Source organism: Schistocerca nitens, chromosome 2, assembly GCF_023898315.1.
Source record: "Schistocerca nitens isolate TAMUIC-IGC-003100 chromosome 2, iqSchNite1.1, whole genome shotgun sequence".
NCBI classification, from domain to species: domain Eukaryota; kingdom Metazoa; phylum Arthropoda; class Insecta; order Orthoptera; family Acrididae; genus Schistocerca; species Schistocerca nitens.
The window spans coordinates 1,064,599,538-1,064,621,963 of NC_064615.1; the positions used below are offsets into that span (position 1 = coordinate 1,064,599,538).

General features: G+C 39.3%; 1 protein-coding gene across 1 annotated transcript in view; it reads left to right on the forward strand.

The window, feature by feature from the left end:
- The window catches only part of LOC126234792 (uncharacterized), a 186,376-nt gene that overhangs the window by 96,735 nt on the left and 67,215 nt on the right, over positions 1-22,426 (forward strand). Inside the window, exon 8 of the mRNA XM_049943539.1 lies at positions 6,971-7,054. Within this exon, the coding sequence (XP_049799496.1) occupies positions 6,971-7,054 (84 nt within the window). The remainder of the gene's footprint in view (positions 1-6,970; positions 7,055-22,426) is intronic.

Below are 22,426 nucleotides of genomic sequence, written 5' to 3' on the forward strand. Positions count from 1 at the left end.
TGAGATGCATTTGCGTGAGTGTGTGTGCATGTTGTCCGATAGCAGTTAAGGCCTTTTTGGCCGAAGGCTTACTTGTTTGAGAGTGTTTTTGTTGTGCCTATCTGCAACTTAGCATTCCACTATTTGGTGAGTAGTAATATATCCTTTTCATAATATTATCATTTCCATTGTGGATTTTTATCATTGTGTGTCTTTTAATTGTGCCTGTGTGCAACTAACCTAACCTAACCTAACCTTAGGTATGGTGCCCAACATGGTTCAGGGTTTGGTCCGCTCCTGTTCTAAAGGTGATAGCTGTGTGTGGAGCAGGAGTGGTAAGGTATTGGACTCCAGAAAGCAAAGATATTGCAGAGCAAAAACTTGAACTTCCAAGTAAGCTTGAGTAGTTTAAAAAATGTGAAAACTGTACAGTTACTAAAGCTGCAAAGCATTTTTCAAGACAATTTAACAGAATTGAAAAAAGAGAAATGCTCTTCAATTAAAAGATAAAGTTGTGATACCATTTGCAAGATTCACAGGCAGAATAAAACTTCAAAGATTAAAGGCAGTATCAGAATTATAATCTGCTTCTTTGTAGTAAGCCCGCTGTTTCAACAAGTGTGCGGGTAATATGGAACAGTGGTGACATGGGATATCACGGTACCAAAACAAAACTTATGAAACTACCTAGGTGTGACTGTAGGGGCATTGCCACTCAACAGCACCTTCTGTGAACCAAAAGAAGAAAAAATACCTTCCAGGTGCCAAACAATATTACCAGGGGTCATCCCCCAGTTAGGGTGATATCTGTTCCCGCTCCCGGTCTGGGGAAGCATCCCCAAGTAATTGACAGACAACTTGTTCACAGGTTTCTGTTCCTGATTAGGTCTCAACAAACCTCTACTGGTATTTGTTTTAGGCTGCTTCACACACTTAACAACGTTCTGTACATCGAGCCACAAGCTTCCTCACGTCTAAATTTAACATGGACCATGTTAGATGGTTCTTAATTTTTTGAATCATTTTATTAGTCTCTAAGTTTGCTCCTCCTGAGACATACTACTTATGACATCAGCCATTTGGTTATCAGAATCTTTTATATACCTCACTGAAAGCTTAAATGCAGACATGTGAACTACTCACTGGGCTATTCTCCTGGCTTTTTAGGGCCTTGCCAAAACCTAGCTCAGCCCTTGATCAAGTCATCAGTATACAGCATTTATGCTCGAGATAGAAGCAAAACTTCTCTAAACAAATGAATATTTGATTTCAGGAATGGACAAGTACTTGAGCAGTAGTCTGAAGTTCCCCATCTTACTTCTAAAGCAGAACTGCTGCTACCCCGGCATTGGATGCATGCATTTAAAACAGAAATTCGTTCCCAAAATCTGGGATCGCTAGTACCGGTGCATTACTTAGAGCCTGTTGGCTCTGAGACTAGCAAAAAACATCACACCTCGTCACATCCCTGGGCATGAAACTCATAATATACTCGTACATATACTAGCAATTGCTATACACAGGAGTTCCATGTAACAGTTAAGAGCTTGTGCTAAGAGAGCAGAGTGCTGCTTGACCTTAAAAGTAGTCAGTTTTTGGAGTACAACACGTTGGTAGCCTTGAAGACTGTTACTCCTGTTTCATTTCGCCAAAGCTTGGCCAGGGACATTACAATAGAATGGGTCTCCAATGACAAAACCGTCCGTTTATGTTTAACAAATGAAGTCTCACCATATTCAACGTAGTGCCAGTGCATAGATGAAATTCCAGTGAATGATCAGTAACCAGCAGCCAAGGTCCATCTGACTGTAATCTTCCATAACAGCAACTCATCACACAATCAACTTCTAAATATCACCAGTTTGCTGAAGAGTAAATATTTAGATGGTATCAGTGATAACCACCTTACATTTGCTTGGTGCATAAGTTTGTGGTGTTTTTCCATAAGCTTAATAAACACTACAGATACAAATAACAGAGACTTTGGTCATCAATAATATATTCTCCTTCACTGTTTGCAACAGTCTGCCAGTGCTGGGGTAACTTTTCAATTCCACAACTATAGGAATCACATGGTTTTGAGGTAAAGAGCTCTTCGAACCATGTTTGGAACGCATTTTCATCCTGAAAGGAAATTACTTAAATATTGTCCAATAGAGAGTGGAAAAGGTGAAAATTGTGGCACAAGATCAGGTGAATAAAGCGGGTGCAGAATGACTTCCCTGCTGAGAGCCATCAGAATATTTATGAACTAACACTGCCCCCAGCCCATGCTGGGACGCATCTGTTGCTAACACTAAATATTGAAGTAGTCGGTAGGTTACAAGGCAAGATGCAGATTGTATCATCAGTAAGTTCATCAGAGCAGGACAAGGGATACGTTTCAATGATAGACTGGGCATTGACAGAAACTTTGAAACTGCCGCAAAGGCGTACCGTCCCGGCGGCTTCTTGACATTGATTAAGGGGGTGATCTATTCACTGTATGTGATCAGTTAGACAAGTCCAGATGCCTTGAGGCGGTAGAGCTCAGCCTTGACTTGGTCACAGATTGCCATTGGCATTGGGTGAGCCCGAAAGAAATGGGGTCTGGCCTTCATGGTGATGTGGGCTTTGAAATTATTCGCACAATCCAAACCTGCAGAAAACAGGGCGGAAAATTCAGAGCATAAAGAGACGAGTTGTGTATAAGCCACTTCATCAGAGAAGAGATTAACTTTAAAGGAAATAGTAAACTCTAAAAGGTATAGGTGATCAAACCAAACAAATTTTCGGTGCGTGCATTGTTTACCACAAGACAAGTCAATGGACAAAGCACAGATTTGTATGTGACTGGGGCCTAGAAAATACCTAATCGCGGAATGTTTTATTTTTGTAGGTGATTAATATATGTGACACTGGCACTAAAGGGGGGAGAACCCAAGTTGAGTAGCGACGCAGCAGCACCAGCTTCGACTTGCATGTGCATAAACTTCCAATAAACCTTGACATCAATAAAAGGTGTATTGAGTGCAACGGAGGTTGCCGATACACAAGACATCCATGTCAGTGTCTGCTGTAAGCTGCTCTAATTTTGCATTACAAACAGGAACAATGTAGCCCATTTTGTTGCACTTGTGTCAAACAGCCCACTGCTTAGGACAATCCGGCCTATCGAGGGACAAAAGAGAAGTGTGGATAATTTGCATTGCTGTTCACCACTGGGCTTGCTGTGTTGCTGCTGTGGCCATTGCTGCCCCAATGAGTTGGGCGGGCCGCCGTGATGTTTTGCTCACACTCAGACTTCTGCCACCATATTGTCTCCCCATGAACCATCCAACAAACGGTGGGGGGAAACTGGTTAAACTTCTGCAAACTCACACCATGATTCAATTTCGGTATCCGCAGCCCTAAAAACCTCAAAACGATTGTGCGATATTCAGAACGTCAAAGAGGGAGGGATATTCACATTGATGTGTCATTTTGCCATGTTGTTGGGCTCTGTTCTTCAAGGAAGAATTGCAGAACCTATTAATGGAATGACCTAATGAAAACATGCTTTGGATTGAGAGCAAACCAACGAAAGACAAAAGTAGTGAGGAGTAACAAAAATGAAATTATTGATGAATTTAACATCAATATTGGAGACCTAGAAGGAGATAGAGTGAAGGAATTATTCTATCTTGGAAGCAACAGAGCAGGTGATGGACAAAGCAGGCAACATGAAAAATAGACTAGCACAGACAAGATGTCATTTGTAGACAAAAGAAGTCAGCATTGGCCTTAATGAGAAGAAGAAATTTATGAGAATGTCTGTCTGAAACACACCATTGTTTGGAGGGGAATAAGGGGCTGTCGGGAAAACAGGAAGAGAAGAGAATCAAATCATCTGAGATGTGATGCTATGGAGCATGGGTAATCAACCGTCTTTACCACCACACACTTTCATACCTTTGTTAGTAGTAAAATTTTCTTACCGCCTGCTGGTTGCTGAGTAGAAGAGTAACTTTACTTTACACAATTTATAAAGCAGTGTTACAGCAAGATGTCAAAATTTTATGAAAGCTATGAAAATGTGCCTCTCCCCGATGTATTCAATCTGTATATTGAGCAAGCAGTAAAGGAAACAAAAGAAAAATTCAGAGTAGGTATTAAAATCCATGGAGAAGAAATAAAAACTTTGAGGTTCGCCGATGACATTGTAATTCTGTCAGAGACAGCAAAGGACTTGGAAGAGCAGTTGAACGGAATGGATGGTGTCTTGAAGGGAGGATATAAGATGAACATCAACAAAAGCAAAACGAAGATAATGGAATGTAGTCGAATTAAGTCAGGTGATGTTGAGGGCATTAGATTAGGAAATGAGACACTTAAAGTAGTAAAGGAGTTTTGCTATTTGGGGAGCAAAATAACTGATGATGGTCGAAGTAGAGAGGATATAAAATGTAGACTGGCAATGGCAAGGAAAGCATTTCTGAAGAAGAGAAATTTGTTAACATCGAGTATAGATTTAAATGTCAGGAAGTCATTTCTGAAAGTATTTGTATGGAGTGTAGCCATGTATGGAAGTGAAACATGGACGGTGACTAGTTTGGACAAGAAGAGAATAGAAGCTTTCGAAATGTGGTGCTACAGAAGAATGCTGAAGATTAGATGGGTAGATCACATAACTAATGAGGAGGTACTGAATAGGATTGGGGAGAAGAGGAGTTTGTGGCACAACTTGACCAGAAGAAGGGATCGGTTGGTAGGACATGTTCTGAGGCATCAAGGGATCACCAATTTAGTATTGGAGGGCAGCGTGGAGGGTAAAAATCGTAGGGGGAGACCAAGAGATGAATACACTAAGCAGATTCAGAAGGATGTAGGTTGCAGTACGTACTGGGAGATGAAGAAGCTTGCACAGGATAGAGTAGCATGGAGAGCTGCATCAAAGCAGTCTCAGGACTGAAGACCACAACAACAAACATGAAAATGTTTGTAAAGCGTCTAACTGCATACCACCCATCATGGCCCCTGTAATGTCCAATAGTGGGTGGCAGGCATCAGGCATCAGGTTGACTATCACTTTATAGAAGGATATTAGGTGGACTGATGTGATATGAGATGAGGAGGTTTTCCACAGAATCAGCGAAGAAAGGAACATACAGAAAACAACGATAAGAAGAAGGGATAGAATGACAAGAAATGTGTTATGACATCCGGCAATAACTTACCTTTCTTGGTACTTGAGGGAGCTGTAGATGATAAATTCTGTATGGAAGAAAGAGATTGGAATGTATCCAATAAAAAATTGAGGTCATTGAGCATAAGTGCCACTCTGAGATGAATACGTTGACACAGTAGAGGAAGTTTTTAGAGGCCACACCAAACCAGTCAAAGTACAGATTTTTTTTTAAGGAGAAGGGGGACAGCACATGTGTGAAGACATTATTAAGCGTATTTTTAGACCTTTTTCTTTCCTCTGCCTTTGGAATTTGGCTTTAGTGTGTCCTTCTAGCAGTATAATAGAGCATTTTTGTTAGCATTTGCTTCATTGTTGATGTGTAAATTTTCGCAGAATTTTTATCTAGTACTTTTCACAAAAGATGCTGAGTTGCAACTGCAGTTTGGAGTCCATGTTAAAATGTAGATCTCCCTACAGCTGGCTGGGAAAGACATTGAAGAGTTCAGAGAAAGGCAACAGATACCACCTACACTGGGGGCTATGTCTCATAAAACCTTCAGGTTGACAACAGATTTACTTTTAACTTATTGAAAGAATGTGCATGTTTTTTATGTAAAACATTATATGATGCAAATAAACCTTCTAAGGCTCATTGGCCATTAACTGTTCATTCTCACTCATTATGCACTTATCGAATCTGATCAGTTGATTGATCCACCATTATGAGAAACTCTTTGGTCAGTCTATTGTCGATTATGCTCCCAGTCTTCTGTGGGCCACTGTGTAGTCCTCATAGTTTCCTCATGTTGTAAACAAACACCTTACATGGCAGCCAGCATTATACCATGTGTGTAAAACAAAATAGGCAATCCCAGGACAAATAAACTGAGTTTAATTTCATGTTGGTATGCTTAAAGACTGAAATAAATTAAAATTGCTTCGTAGCATAATATGTTACAATGTTAAGTGAAAATTAGTGTTTTTCTCTAACAGTTACTTACTGTTCACTAAATTACTTCATATATTAATAAACTAACAGAAACAAACTCACTCTTCTTGTTCACTGAAAGTGAATCCATTTCTATTAATGCCCATCGGGCATATCAGTACAAAAGGTACTGTTGTTACAAGTTTGTCACTTGCTTATGCTATCGTTAATGACACTAGACAGTGAAATTCAAAGAGGAAACTACAGTATGCTTCACCTACTATATGGGTGTGGAAATAACAACAAAATAAAGCATGGGATTCATTCACTCATTAATCAGTGAATACTGAAGGGTGAATTCTATTACATATTTCAAGATGTACTACATATACAAAAACATATAATTGGTTATTGCTTGACTGGGCCATAGAAACATTATAGTATGGCTTGTGTGGACTGCAAGTCAAGAGTTTGACACCCATTTTGTAAATCCATGTGTACAAAATCATGTCTGCCGAGAGCGATTCCTCATTGCAATATCTCATCTCCACTACCTTCCACAATATAGTATGTATTGGGTGTAGGGGTTGACTTTGACTGTACAGAAGTCTCAAAGCATTCAACTCTGAGACTTTTTTCCATGCAGTTTTCATGTTTTGTATGGCAGTCGTGTTGACACAGGTATTTCAAAAGACAAGAATGCTGGCACTGTCAACCATTTCTCCTAGTGTCATCCGGCACATGCTTAGAGTTTGCCTGTATATGTGTATTTAATAAGTCATAAAAGATGTTACCAGACTGGTCCTTAATTAACACCTATTTATGAGCATTTAGGTTTTCTGCAAATACCATTTGTTAAAAGCTTTATGTAGTTATTTATAATTATAATGTGACTCAACTATCTTTTTTTCACGCAGGGATCTTGTTCCAATCAGAGAGAGTTCTGCTCAAGGTTTTTCAAGAAACTTTAATACCAGTGATGCATGCAATGGTAGCACCGAGTAAGTTTTCAATTTTAACTATATTGTGAGCCAGTAGTTGTATCTTACCAACTGTGATGTAACTGACCAGAATTTCGTGGTCTTTCCTCGGTAGCAATTCCTCCTGACGACTTTAAAAGCTGAAAGTTCACACAGGAGTCGGATGTGGCAGCATTAAAAATGCACACAACACCATTAGTTAAGTTGAAATTAAACATTTTGTTCACTGTGAAGTTTAGTTAGTAAGTACGTGGCCACATAGCAAAATCCTTGAGTAATTTGTTACGGGCGGTTACACCATGGTAGTTTATTTAAGTCAGTACACATTAGACATCACCATGTCCTACAATTACTCACTTCAGTACAATAACCTTACACGCTTCAAGTATTCACAACACATTTCAGGCAGAACACTCATTAATTTTACATACTGAAGTCACCCAGAAGTAATTAAACGTGATAGTTTTTGAGTTCCACAGTGCCCGGAGTGTGTGTTCTTGCATGAAAAAGATACATAATAGTAAAGTTGAGTCGAACAATGAGGCACACCTGTCATAGGTTTTATTCATTACCTATCAAACTGCAGACTGACAATTTTGGGTGGAGCTCAGCTACTTGTAGACAGGTGTAAGAACAGACTGATGTTTTGAAAAGGACATAGTGCTTTGAAATATGGATGAAATTTACTTTTTTTGATTAAGTACAGTAGCCAATAGAGTTTTATACACAGAAAACATTGCAGCCTACAGATTTATAGAAATACATGAACAGTATTTTTCTTCAGCATTGTGAGTCTGATGATTCATATGGAGGAGTGCTTTTTCACAAAACAAAGTGAATTACATGAAATTATTTATTAGTAACCTAATTAATCAATGCTGTATGTCAGATGGTAAAGAAAAGTTAAGGTAACAAAAGCAAGTAGTTGAAGTCCAGAATCCAACAGTGTTTTGACACCATCAGCAATAGAGAATGGTACTGGCCCAGAAATTCAAGTGTAATTATTGTAGAAGATAATCAGCATTCGGTAATTCAAAATACTTTACAAGAAAGTCTGACTCCTTAACTTTTGTATGGTGTAGGTTACTTTCTTCAAATGTGGTTACTAGCTCACCAGGTTTTACACATCTCAAACTGTAGCACTTACTACAGTTAACTATAAGGGGGGATTTTTGTTGGACTGTAGTTTGCAAATGGTGGTATGTTAATTTACACAAACATCTTTCTCCACTCGTGCAGCATAAGTTAAGGAGTTTCATTTCAACTGTCTTTATTGAAACTGATCATCCGTCATTTTACATACCATGCCATAATGGACACACAAAGTGTATTTGACTTTCTTGCCTGATATCAACCAGATACATTTATAACTTATGTCATCAGGATCTATAAATCTTTTATATAAAATTCAGTATGTGTTAATCCTGCAGACAGTGAGAAGTGCTCATTTTTCATTCAGTTAATCTGTCTGTTTTGGAGTCCATCTTATGACAATTTTCAATCATATGCTCCCAGTAATGAAAATTTGGGTACCACTTAACAGCAATCACTTGGTAACCCAGTTCTCATATGGAGACATATCTTTTTGTCATAGATATTGCAAGGGATTAACACAAAAATGCAGCAGCATCCCCAAGAATGGATTTATCTCTCCTTTTCTTGTGCCTTTGCTCCACACTAGTGCAGGATCATCATGCTAATTAATAAATTTGGCATGATTAATTTAAGGTGTAACTGCATGCCCTTCCTGTTGTCCATCACCAGTATTCATCTACAGGCAATAAAGGCTGAAGGAATTGGTGACTTGCAGATTACATGTCCCATGATCATGTATCACTCCTCATACTGCCTGGTAAGGCAGCAGTCAGAAAAAACCTAACACTTTATCAGTAATGGTATATATATTTTTTACATTTACATCACGTCTATGTATTAAGCATTGGTTGTAGTTATAATTCACTGCCTGTCTGTGTTTGTGCAATTCTTCACATCTTTTTAGGTACTGGTAACTGACGTCTGCATTTACATAACAATGTAGTAAATATTTCTTATTTTAATAACATACATCAACATTTTGGGCTTCAGTTAATTAGTTTATTAACACATAATATGCACAATACAGTTCCAGCATAGATTTAAGTGAAGTCAAAGTTACGTTGGTAATCAAAGTATGAACAAAGCTAAAATTATCTTAAGAAGAGGAATGCGAGGAGCATTCAATGAATTTGAAAGTCAAATTTCGTCAAGAAAACTGACAAATAGGTGTATCCATTAGCAGCTGGTCAAAACTCTTGACTGTAGGAATTGCCTTTTATTATCGAGATCTAACACAAACATGAGAACATGTTCCTTGAGTTCTGGAAGTCTTTTATTACTGTTCCACTTTAATTTTGTGAAAAAAATTTCTGTGTATTAGACCAGATTGCTCCATGAAACAGTTGGGAATAATGCCATTGGCTATAGGAACGTTGCAACACTAGAAAACAGTAGCCAAATGCTGGAAGACCTGCGGAGGCTTGATGATTTTTGCAGGGCGGGCATTTGGCACTGAGTGTAAATAAATGTAACATATTATGCATAAATAGCTAATTTAATTAATCCATGAATGATGTGTCTTACAAAGCAGTATTTCAACAGAGGATATTGCCAACAAACACCAGTGGCAGACTCCACAAGATAGATGGTGTGTATCACAGAAAGGTTTAATGTTAAATTTGTGAGAACATTTGTTATAAAAGTGTCAGGTAACTTTTCACTTTCTTCCACGTCTAAGCGTTTGAACTGACCATGATGAGAACATTATAAAAGTTAGAGACCATTGGAGGCTTCCCAACAGCCTTTCTTCCCATACAACATCTGCAAATCTGTCTGGGAAGGGGGGAAATGATAATGGTACCAGAAGTACATTCTGTCCCACACCATAAGGTAGCTTGCAGAGTACTTATCTACAAATATGCTCAGCTGTAGCCCACAGTGAAAATTGCTAGCTTCTATGAAATGAAAGTGCTAGATCATACATTTTAAATAATTTTGGAATAAAGATAACAATTCACCAAAAAGTAGAAGCAATGAGTCGTCAACAGACACATAATAATGAAATCTTGTTGGCTTTTGGAAAACTGAGTGTGCATTTGCGAGCGCGGGGGCGCGCGCGCGCATACACACACACACACACAGATACACCTGTTCAGCTGACTACATCATGCTAGCTGACTACACTATACTGGAAGCGCAGTTCTGCAAGTAGACTAGTGTGATGGGAGGAAAGAAGCAGGAGAGAGGGTTGGGAAATGGTGGCTGATGGCTTGGAGCAAGGTGTATACGCCCTGGGAAATCTGGGAAAACCCCAGGAATTTTTTAAAATTCTGGGAGTTTACATTGTTTAGTTTTCAGTTAAATTTATGTAGTTTTGACTGGTAAGAACTGATACTCTAACAAAGAAGTTTATTTTAGCCCGCTACTGCAAAATAATACTGCAACAATAAAACATAAATGAGGGGAAAAAACAAAATAAAACATAAGTTGCAAAGGAAACGCACCATTTACAACAACAAAACACAGTACACACACAAGTGTCTGCCAACAGTTAAACATGTCAAAGGCTTTAGGATGAAGACTATGCAATACTTCATAACAACAAACTGCTTCCAACGAGCATGACGTCACAACGATTTACATTAGGTTCGTCTGAGCAGTTACTAGCGGGCTTCTGTGCATGTGCAGTACTGTCGCGTATGAGCAGTACCTACTCCTGCTTCTGGCTGCTTGAAGTGCAGTTTTTAGCTGCATCAGCAATAGCAACAAGCAGCCAGATACTAACAGGAAAAATTTTTCTGGCCCGCCCAAACTGCCAGATTCCCGCATGCACAGAGCAGTCTGAGTTGTAATGGGGTGAGGAGTAGTCTCTACGTGAACTGTGTTTACATTGGGTGATTTTGCTGTTTCCTCTTCATTTACAGCTCTCAGGCCAAATGAAAACGAAACGTGTTTCCGTGGACGGGAGCTATAAAGTGATTTGTAATACATTCACATAATTATGGAAGGCTAAAATATGTTATTAGTTCCAGTTTTCTGGTTTCATTTTATTTCCAGGTTTTTGACAGTCGGGTATTAATTGCCTTGCAGAACAATGAAGTTATTTTTGTTGATTTGCTAAAAAAAAATTGGCCTTAATTAATCTTTTCCGCAGAGGCAATCAGTTTATTTTAAACAGTAGTGGGTAGTGTCAACTGTTTGCGGAATTCCAAGTTCACATTTTTATCTTCTCGGATTTATGGCATTATACCACAATAAAGAACTAAACATGAGATAATAACAGTACTGATACTCCAAGAAAATTTGCATTCCGGAACTACATTGAAAAGGTTAATATCAGTTTGGGGACTACTTCTTTGTGAATCTGGACATACGAATGTGCCCTTTAAGCTGAATCATGTATTTTAGTATGGTTTACGAAATTCTGATGCTCTTGGTGTATCCTCTGATGCCCTGTTTCGTTTATGGCGTAATGTAAGATCTCTTAATGCTTTATGCGTACGAACATATGGGTACCTACATCATCATAGCTGCACATGCACAGTAATGCCATTTTCTGGCACTCTCTGACAACTGCCGAAAGGAATTCTAACAGGTCGCGGGAAAATATTGCGATTGGTGGTTTGAAAAGCGTTACTTTCAAAGTACATTTCATTTTATGCAACATGAATTGTGTTATGCTTGCAAACCTGCTTGGTGTTTGATTCTCATTTAAAGCTTAAAACTTGGAGGGCCAGCCACGTAGAAGAATTTTGAGCCCAGAACACCAGACATTTATGTCATTCCTTAAATTTTTACTGGCATATTTGTGTGATGTGCCAAAGTGTAACACACGCAAAAACGACAGATATTGTATGTGAAGGATTAGCTTTTCTTGTAGCTACACTATGTACGTAATTTAAACCATTAACTTTACCTATTTGTGTGTTTGCACTACTTAACAGTGATGTTGCTATAGGCTGACTACGTAACATATCCTATGCCCTTAATCATTACGTTTAGTTAAGACACATCTTCCGAAAGATGAAAATCGAATCTTGGAAACTGCTTTAAAAAAGCCAGTTCATCAGTATTAGCCAAAAAATTTTACAAACAAGACAAAACATGACAGCCCAAGCATGTTTCATTGCAGGCTGCATTTACAAGGGAGAGAAAATGGATTGCGGAATTTGAAAACCGGCAACCAGAAGTGGATTTCCAGAATTGATTTTGAAGTGTTTACATGACCACCCAGAAGCCATATTGGGAAATTGGCTTACAAAATCCAGTTTTGGGGCCCCCATGCAAACAGGGCGAATATCTGCTATCATCGTCCGGCGAGATCACATGACATGAGCTATGGTTGGCTTTCAAAAGTACATTGCAGTCTCCATTTCAATACTTTGGAAACTAACGTTCTGCGTTTGGTGGAATTTGACTATATACTTTCATGATACTAAAACATGCACTGTACATGTTTCTGCTGCACTTCAAAGGTCTTTCCGAAACGCTTTTTTTCCCCTTGGGGTTTGTTTCCTAAAACGCCAGGAAGTAGTACGCCAGTGCATAAAACCTTAACCATTCAATGAATTGATAGGGTTTACGGTTCCAAGGGGTAGTATTCTGTCACTTACCATGGAAAAAGTGTATTTTCACTGGGGAGATCCGGAAATATTCCAGGAATTATTTTACCTTGACCGCGTATACACCCCTTGGAGGTTGCCAGCAGGTATACAAGATAAAAATGCCGGATGGAGAAGCAGCACAGGATAAGAAAAACAATGCACATGCACCAGTATCAGTGAGTTCATACAGCACACTATAGCGATGACATGAGGTAGTGGACTGGGAGGAAGCAACAGAACAGAGGAACGGGAGACTGTTGGGAAGAAGATGTGGGTCCAGATGGTTAGTGGGGGTTTGGGGCCAGGAGAATTAGAGGCTCGAGAAATATGTTGCAAGGACAGCTCCCCTCTACATAGTTCGGTTGGGAAAGGATCCAGATGGCATTAATTATAAAGCAGCCTTTGAAATTGAGTGGTTTATGCACAGGAGCATGTTCTGCCGCTGGGTGGTCAACTCTGCCCTCATATGGGTGGACAGTTAGTTGTTGATCATGCCCAGTCTCAATACCTTCTGTGCCATTTGCTTCACCTGGTTCACCTCAGCCCAATATGCAACCTTTCTGTGTGTTGATCACCTCTCTGATGGCTCAATCTCTACTTCTGTCAATATCAAGCCCGTCATCAACAGTATGTGTATCTGTCAGCTGTCATCCCTTCCACACCAAAAATTTTCTTCCATATTATCTGGCCACATGTGGATGTTGTATCACCTATGATGAGAATTCACTTGACTAGTATGCTGAAGCTCACTAATGCTTCTGTGGACAAACTGTATCCTCCATAACTAGTCTACAAACAGATTTCCTAAAGTAGTATTCCACCACCCACCCAACTTACACAATATCCTGGTCGATCGCATTGCAACTCTCATGCCAAACCCTTGGTCAGATGGGTTGTATCCTTGTGGGAGACCAGGTTCAAGACTTTCCTGATTCACCCACTCAGTGCATCCTACTCCAGCCCTAGCACTATGTCATACACCAGCTCTCCTACAATTTCTGCCAAGCATTTTGCATGGGAATGGTCATCAACTAACTGTCCAACAACATGAATGGCCACTGCCAAACTGGTGCCAAGAGCAGAGTTGACCATTGAGCAGAGGAACATGTTGCTCAGCGCAACACACTCAGTTTCAGTAACTGCTTGACACTCATGCCAAATGGTTTCTTGCCCCGTGGCACCAGATTTTCTGGACTATATAGATGGGAGTTATTTTTGCGACACTTCATCCATGGCCTCAATCTCTTCTAAGCCCTTGCACCCACATGACCTCCCCTTCCATTGTTCTTTCATCCCCTCCCAATTTACTCCCCATTGTCATCATGTGCTGCACAACCTCACTGGCTTTGGTATCCCTGTGTCACACTCCTATCCCAAGCAACTGCTGCCTCTCCCTCACACATTCCTATCTCAAACACCTGCTGCCTGTCTTTGAGCTGTGATCCACCTGTCCCCAACCCTTCCTCACATTCCCCACCTCATTTCTCCTCTCACCCATTCTACCCAACACACCTCATCACTGCAGTCTACCTGCCAAATTGCAATCCCAGCGTACATGGACGTGCACATGTGCATGTATGAGGTTCATTCAAATAAAACCTGATCAGTGCATCTACCTTTGCCTTACACATAAGGTGGCACCACGTAAGTGTGGTTATGGTGATGCCATCTATTGGTAGAGAGACTTCTTGACGCGTGCGCACTGTTTGATGTTGCATAACGTCAGTGTGGTTTCACGCCAAAGAGAAGGTGGTCACACAAGTTACTGTCCACTACTGATCATGTAGGCAAGTAAGCAGGAACTACGAGGAGTGATTCGATTTTTGGTGGTGGAGGGAGTTGGGGCCTTCAACTGTGTACAGTGAGTCGTTCAAGTGTTGTGGAATGGCGCAAATGATTCCTTGAGGGGCGCGAGTCTCTGGGAGACGATGCTCATCCTGTACAGGCTCATCATGTCATCACACTGGAAATGGTTGCGAAAGTGAATGCTTTAGTCTTGGACAACCACAGAATCACCTTGGGCGAGATCCATCAGTTACTGGGTATTAGCAACGGACAATGAAGTGTGTGATTGGATCCAGGGCTGGATCCGACAGCAGCACAGCAGCCTACTAGCTTCTTCAAGGATGGAATGGACCAGCTAATGATGCAATGGGATAAATGTGCCAACAGTTTTGGCGACTATTTTTGAGTATGTGTACTGTGTATAAATACATTTTTGACTTAATAAAATTGTTGACTTGCTTTTGTGCGCGCTAACACCGCTTACACACAGGCGACAGGCCGTAAACACTCATTATCAGAATGCGACAAACAATGCATGACACAGCACAGTAATGCATTTTCAGCTGAGAGTGACGTAAACACCTATAACAAAGAGAACGGCACTTATCAGATCAAAGAAAAATAAGCAATCAATTCAAATCAGTCGAAGCACGTGAAAAAGGAATGGTACCCGTATAAATACGGATGGAGCAGCTGACGCATAGCAATGGCGACATGGTAAAGCTTAACTGCTAAGCTTAAGACTCGAACCAAACTACTGTAGCTGTATCGTCATTCATTCGACCTAAATTGTGTCTCATATTACAGTGGACGAACTTCGTTTCGATTTGGAAGTGCGGCCTAAAACTTTTCTCTCCCCTTGAATTTCGAGTCTCAAATGTCAAGTGCGGCTTAGTTTCAGGAAATTTTTTTTTTTTTCCTTGATTTTGAGTCTCATTTTTCAGGTGTGGCTTAGATTCGAGTGCGGCTTAGATTCGAGTAAATACAATAAATTCCCTCAAGCATAATTCCTATCATTCTTTGAAACTTTCACATCTCAGTTCCTTAATCAGTTCTGTGACACTACTTGTCTTTCTATATTATCCTCCCATTATGTATCTAGGTGCCTTCTTTTGCACTCGTTTTATCTGCTTTGACAGATATCTTTGCCGAGGATCCCACATCCTTACAAGGGAAATGGAAGTCTCTCTTGTACACTTGCTCACACCCTTCTGCGCCATCATGAATATGTGCAGAGTATAGTATTCCTTGTTTACTACTTCACCTCTGTGCAGTTCCCAAGTATTGATTGTCACATCCGGTATCGACATTGTTGTCCTGCTGTGATGTTACTCAGACATAGCTTGTTCTCATATTTCATAGCACTCCAGCTATTTATAAATGTGGCCAGTTGACTCTTTTTTGCATTTGCCAACATTCAATTGCTCTGGATCCAGTTGCTGATGATTTCTAGGTCCTTCAGAGTCTTCTATAATTTTTACTTCCAAATAGACTACTATGTTATCAGCAACCAGTCTCAGTTCTGTATTAACTCCTTTCCCAGTATCATTGATGTGTATCAGAAACAGCAGTGGCTCTTATTTACTGCCTTGTGGTACACTTTTCTCTATCATCACTACCTTGATGGTAAGCTACTGATCCGAATCCTCTTTTTTTTCCTATGTTGTAGATATGCTTTCATCTAAGATACTACTCTTCCATCAAGAACAAGCCCTTGCAGTTTTGTTTTCAACCCCGTGTGATTCATGCTATCGAAAGATTTGGAGAGATCATTGGCTATACATGGGTTTTTTCCCCTGCTTGTCACTCATAATTCATTCTGTTGAAAACCAATTGCCTACTCTGGAATCATACTGGCCCCTACACCACCACCCACCATCATACAGACATTCTCTTAAATGCATTTGCCAGTAATCACTTCAGATATTTCACTTGGAATACATGTAAGACCATTATAAATTTTAATGGTCTTGATCACTGAAATAATGAAATACAATTTCATGATTACTCATTCCCCAGTATCATTGATGTGGCAGAAACAGCAGTGTCCCTTATTTACTGCTTTGTGATACATCTTTCTCTATCATCACTAAATTTGATGTTAAGATGCTGATCCTCACCCTCTTTTAAGTTTCAAAATCAAAGAAAGGTTGATTGAAATATTGTAGCACTTTTGTTCAGATCAGTGGAAATAAACAGAAAAATTGCATCTCAGTAAATGTGAAATCCCAACAGTATTTAAAACATGCACTTTCTTTAAAGATGTTTAATAGAAAAGACCAGTCTGTTATATCTGCACATGCATAGGGACACTTTCACCTGAAATGGCAAATGGTCTTGAAAAAATTTAGAAAACTATTCTTGTATTTCTTTTAAGGCCACAATGAATTCTTCAAACTTCGCATTTTCCTTAACACCAGTGGACTTCAGGAACTGGGCTATGTTTGAGAATTTGGCCCTTCTACAATGTGATTTTCTTTTTAAATGCAACCACACCAAATCAGAAATAAACTGTTTCTCACCTGGCAATGTCTTATTATGTGCAGTGTGCAGTCAAATTTGCGTAAAATATGAGGTCTGCAATGCGTTCTAGATGTTCTGATTTTCATTCTTGCACTTCCTTTTCCTTCATAAATTCAACAATAGTGGGTTTTAAATCAGAAAGTCATTTCAGACATACTCATTGACTTAACCAATGTTCTTTGCAGTAATATATAAAGTCTTCATACTCCTTGTTCAATTCCTTGGATAACTGTTGCAACCTACAGCAGTTTACTGTGTGTGACTCCAGAAAATTTGCTATTCATCTGTTGATCATTGTAATTTTTTTCTCTTTAATTGTCAACTAAATCTTTTAGTTCTTTCAGCATAGTATTGTAATGTGACTTCATAGCAAATTTGCACTACCCATCAATTTAAGATTTTTACTACAGTCTCCAGGCAAACCTTGCTTCCCTTTCCCTTCCTGCTCTTATTCCTCTGCACTCACCCTTCCTTTTTCTTATTCTCCCTGCCCTTGTGTAGTGAACTGAGTCTGACATCTGACTTCTTGTTGAACACAATTTGTTTTGTCTTCAGATATAATCAGCTTCATTTCTAACCCCAGTAGGTCAACATCTTTTCCTGTATTTTATGACTGAGTGAGCATCTCAGCTACGTACATTTCTACTTCCCTCCCACATTTGTTTCATGATATTTAGCAACTGTTCTTCCTCCCTTTTTTTCCAGCCTTGTGCTCTCTTAGGATTCAACTACTACTGCCTTATGATCTCTTATCCCCTGAATTATGTGTTTTTTACCATATATCATCAGGGTTTATCAGAAAAAACATCCAGTAAATTACTACCCTTTGTGTTTTAAGAAACGAATTGCTCATACCCCCTTCCCAGATCAGTCCATTTGCTACTAGTTCATTCCTGCCCTGTGAGTCCATTTTTCCTTCCCATTGCATTCCTAGTATATTTAAGTCTCCACAGTTACTACAGTTCTAGCTTTCTGATCATCCAGTTTCCCACAATTCAAAAAATTGTAAACTATACTGTAAACACATTCCGTATGTCCCACTCCGTATGTGCCAATTGCAAACTTTTCCCACGTTCAAGTGCTGAGTTGTTCTCCTAGAATTTCATTGAAACTATTGCAGGAAGTCAGTTGCCATGCATTTGCTTCAAACATGAAAATAAATAACCCCCCCCCCCCTCCGATGCCTCTGTTCCTTCTGAAAACCTGGTATCCTATCAGAAAATGCCACTTTACCAGATACCCTTTCAGACAGGATTCTATTCCTATTATATCGACTCAGTTCCCTCAGCTGATTTAATAAATTCTATTTTCTTCCTGACTACACTCCGGCAGTTTACTGAGACACTTCAGTGTCCTTCTGAATGCCCTCAAGTATGACTTGTATTCTGACTTGTAATGTTGGTCCTGGTTCCATACATACATATAAAAAGTTTCATCCCTTCACTAAATATCAGTTTCCCATGTTCTTTATAATTTCACACGCACAGTCATTAAAAAAAATTTAAAGCCCAACTTATTCAGTTGTTGGCCACCCTGTGACAGACACTTATTGAGGTCGAAGAATGCTGCTCCTTAAGTGAAGTATTAACAGGTCTCAAATGCAGTCATTTAACTCATTTATTTACCTCTCACTCATTGTTCTTACATGTACAGTTCCACTTATCAATAGTGTGGATTGTGGGAAAACCTTTTGTGCTGTTATAATAATGTTCCTTGATTCATGTACTAGTTCACCTTCACTGTACTTGCATAGAGAATATGTCTACACACGGATAAAGACACCATTATACTTTTCATTGCACTGTCATGGCCTATCATCTGCTCAGCTTTGTGTGATATTCTGAATGTTTTTTAAATATTTTTCATTAGATTAGTTCTGATTTATGGACAGATATTATATGTTTTATAGCTTCCACACCAAACCAATGAGATGACTCTGAAAGTTGGCCAAAATATCGCAGCTGTGAAATTGTGTTATTGTTTATACATCAGTCATCTTATATAAATAGGGGAGAGTAGATCTAATGTAGATGCTTGAATATTTCCACAGGCACAACTACCTCAGTTCCAGGAAGAAGACATAGAAACTGTTTGAAAATTATGTGGTGTTTACATTTAAATTTATGCTGAATTAAATTGTAATACTCTCTCTCTCTCTCTCTCTCTCTCTCTCACACACACACACACACACACACACACACACACACACACACACACACACACACTTGTAGAGCATTTTAGTTTCTTGCAAACAATTTTTAAAGTATTTTTTTTTTTTTTTTTTTTTTTTTTTTTTTTTTTTTTTTTTTTTTTTTTTTTTCCCCCCCGTACAGGAACTTCTTTCCTGTCAGGCAGGTCTCAGCTCAAACTCTTCCAAGACACTGCTGTAGAGATGATACATACGCTTCGAGCTCATCGTTAGTTTATTTGTATTACACTCTGCTTTCCTGGCTGTGCACTTCTTATTAATAGAGAAATAGCTTTTGTGGCACCACAGAGAACCACATGTGTTTAAATAGTGCTTCAGTACACCATGCCTTTTAGAACTTTATCTAAAATTAATTTATGCATGTTGTTAGTGCAATAAGATCGATTAAAAGACTCAGTCAGAAGCGTGTCATACTGTGGTAAGAATTAGAATTAATAATCATATATGACTGGCAAGAATGATAGCTCACCAATAACTGCCTGAATCCATGCCTTTTCACTGTGTGGTTCCTGTAGCAACTTAACCATTAATTCATTTTGTTGATTTTGATCTCACTTCTCTCTTGAACAAGCATCAGGTGTCACATTCCTATAAAAATTGTGTTCCAGCTGTTGTAGGTGATGTCTTACTGAAGAGTAGTGGTATTGTGTCTGGATGCTGTCGGTGCAGTCACATCATTTTGCATGAGATTCATATGTATAGAAATGAGACACATGCTGGATGAGAGCTGATAAGAGGTTTGAACTAGAGATGACATCAATGATATTGTTGTAGCTAAATGTTTCATCTCAGAGGAGAGGAAAATGGCTTGGAGGAAACTGAAGATTTAAGAAGAAAAATGGTTGTTGTGAATCTTCAGTTTCTCCCGTGGACTGTTTTGTTAAGTCATTCTTGTTCATGTGGTACATAGGGACTTCAGAAAGTAAGTCATACTTGTTGTCCATCTACATCTAAATCAAACTCTGCTAGCCAGCTTGTGGTGTGTGACGAAAGGTACTTTTGTACCATTAACTGAGCTCTCCAACCCTGTTCAACTCGAAAATAGCGCGTGGGAAGAATAATTTTCAGTAAGCTCTGTTTTGGCTCTGATTTCTCAAATTTTGTCCTTGTTGTCATTACACGAGACGTATTGGGGGGGGGGGGGGGGGGGAGTAATATGTTGGCCAACTCTTCCTGGAAAGTGCTCCCTCCAAATTGCAATAATAAATGCCCCTGAGATACACAAAATCTCACTTGTAACGTCTGCCAATGGAGTGTCTTGGGCATCTCGGTAATGCTCTCATGCCAGCTAAATGATCCCGTGGCATAATGTGCCATTCTTCGTGTTCTCTGTCTCTTTTATTAGATCCCAGGTAGATGAGTAATACTCAAGAATTGGTTGAACAGGCACCTTATAAGCCACTTCCTTTGTGAATGAGTTAAATTTCCTTAAGATTCTTCCTATTAATCTCAGTCTGGCATGTGCTATTCCCATGATTTGTTTTATGTGGTCATTCCATAGCTATCCTAGATACTTTATAACAGGTACTGTACCAAGCAGTTTGTCATCAATAGTGGATTCCTTTTCCTACGCATGTGCGATATGTCGTATTTATTTACGCTCAGGGTCAACTACCAGAGCTTGCACTGTTCATCAATTCTCTGGAGGTCATTCTGTGAATCATTACTATCTTCTGGTGTTGCCACTTTGTTATAGACAACCACTTCATCTGCGAACAGCCTTAGAGAACATCTGATGCTTTCTACTAGATAATTTACATATATATTGTAAACAGTAATAGTTCTATCACACTTCATTGGGATGTTGCAGAAGTTTCCTTTACTTCCATCAATTTCGTTCTGTTACGAGTGACATGTTGAGTCCTGTCTGCAAGAAGTCTTAAATCCAGTCACAAATCTGCTCCAATACTCAGTAAGCTTGTATTTTTTCACTAAAAAGCAGTATGGAACGGTTTCAAATGCTTTCCTGAATCAAGGAACATGGCATCAACCTGAACGCCGTTTTCTACAGTGCTGTGGATCTCATGGAGGAACAGAGTGAACTGAGTTTTGCAGTGTCTCTCTTTGCAGAGTCCATGATTTTTGTAGAGGAGATTTTCCTTCCCAAGAGCATAAATCGTGTTTAATTCTACAACAGATTGACATCAACAATATAGGTCAACAATTGCGTGCATCTATCCTATAGCCCTTCTTAAAAATGGGAGTGTCCTGCACTTTCTTCCAGTTGCTAGGTACCCTTTGTCACTCAAGCAGTCTACAATAAATTACTTCCAGAAGGGGAGCAAGTTCTTTCACATAATCTTTATAGAATCTTTTAGGTATCTCATCTGGTCCTGACGCCTTTTGACTACTAAGTGATTGTAGTTGTTTTTCAGTTCTGTTAATGGTTATCTCAACATCTGCCATTTCGACATTCATACAACAATTGAAAGTAGGGACCGTGTTACAGTCTTCTGTGATGCCTTCCCTCTGCTATCTTGCGTTTTGCTGCCAGTATGGTCACTGAGTGAATGAATAGATCATTTTGACCCACTTACTGATTTTACATACAATCAAAACCTCTTAGGGTTTTTACTCAAATTAGTTCACATAGTTTTACTTTCAGAGTCATGAAATGCTTCTCTCATTGCTCTCCTTACACTCATTTTCACTTCATTCAGCTTTTGTTTGTCAGCTAGGTTGTTATTTCTCTTGAATATGAGATGAAGTTATCTCCTAACACGGCTATTAAACCATGGTGAGTCTTTCCCATCCCCTAAGACCTTAACTCGGAGGAACGTACTTCTCTGGGGCATATTGCATGATTCCTTTTAATGTTTTCCATTCATTTCCCACATCTTCACCCTCATCACTGAATATTTGATGCTGACTGCTCAGATATGCTGAAATTTGTATCCTGTCACTCTTGCTAAGCAAAAATATTTCCTACCTTTCTTAACATTCTTTGTCAGATCAATTGTCATAGATGCTATCATAGCCTTATGATCACTGATACCTTCCTCTATATTAACTGGCTTGATAAGTTCAGGTCTGTTTGTTGCCAGGATGTCTAAGGTGTTACCCTCACTAGTTGGTTCCCTAACTACCTGCTTGAAGTATTTTTCAGACACGACATCCAGAACAATGTCACACGAGTCCATGGCAACAGTTTTGACAACATGACGTTCCCAATCTATACCAGGCAAGTAGTAGTCACCCCCTATTACAAAAGCAAGGTCAGGAAACTTATTAATGATA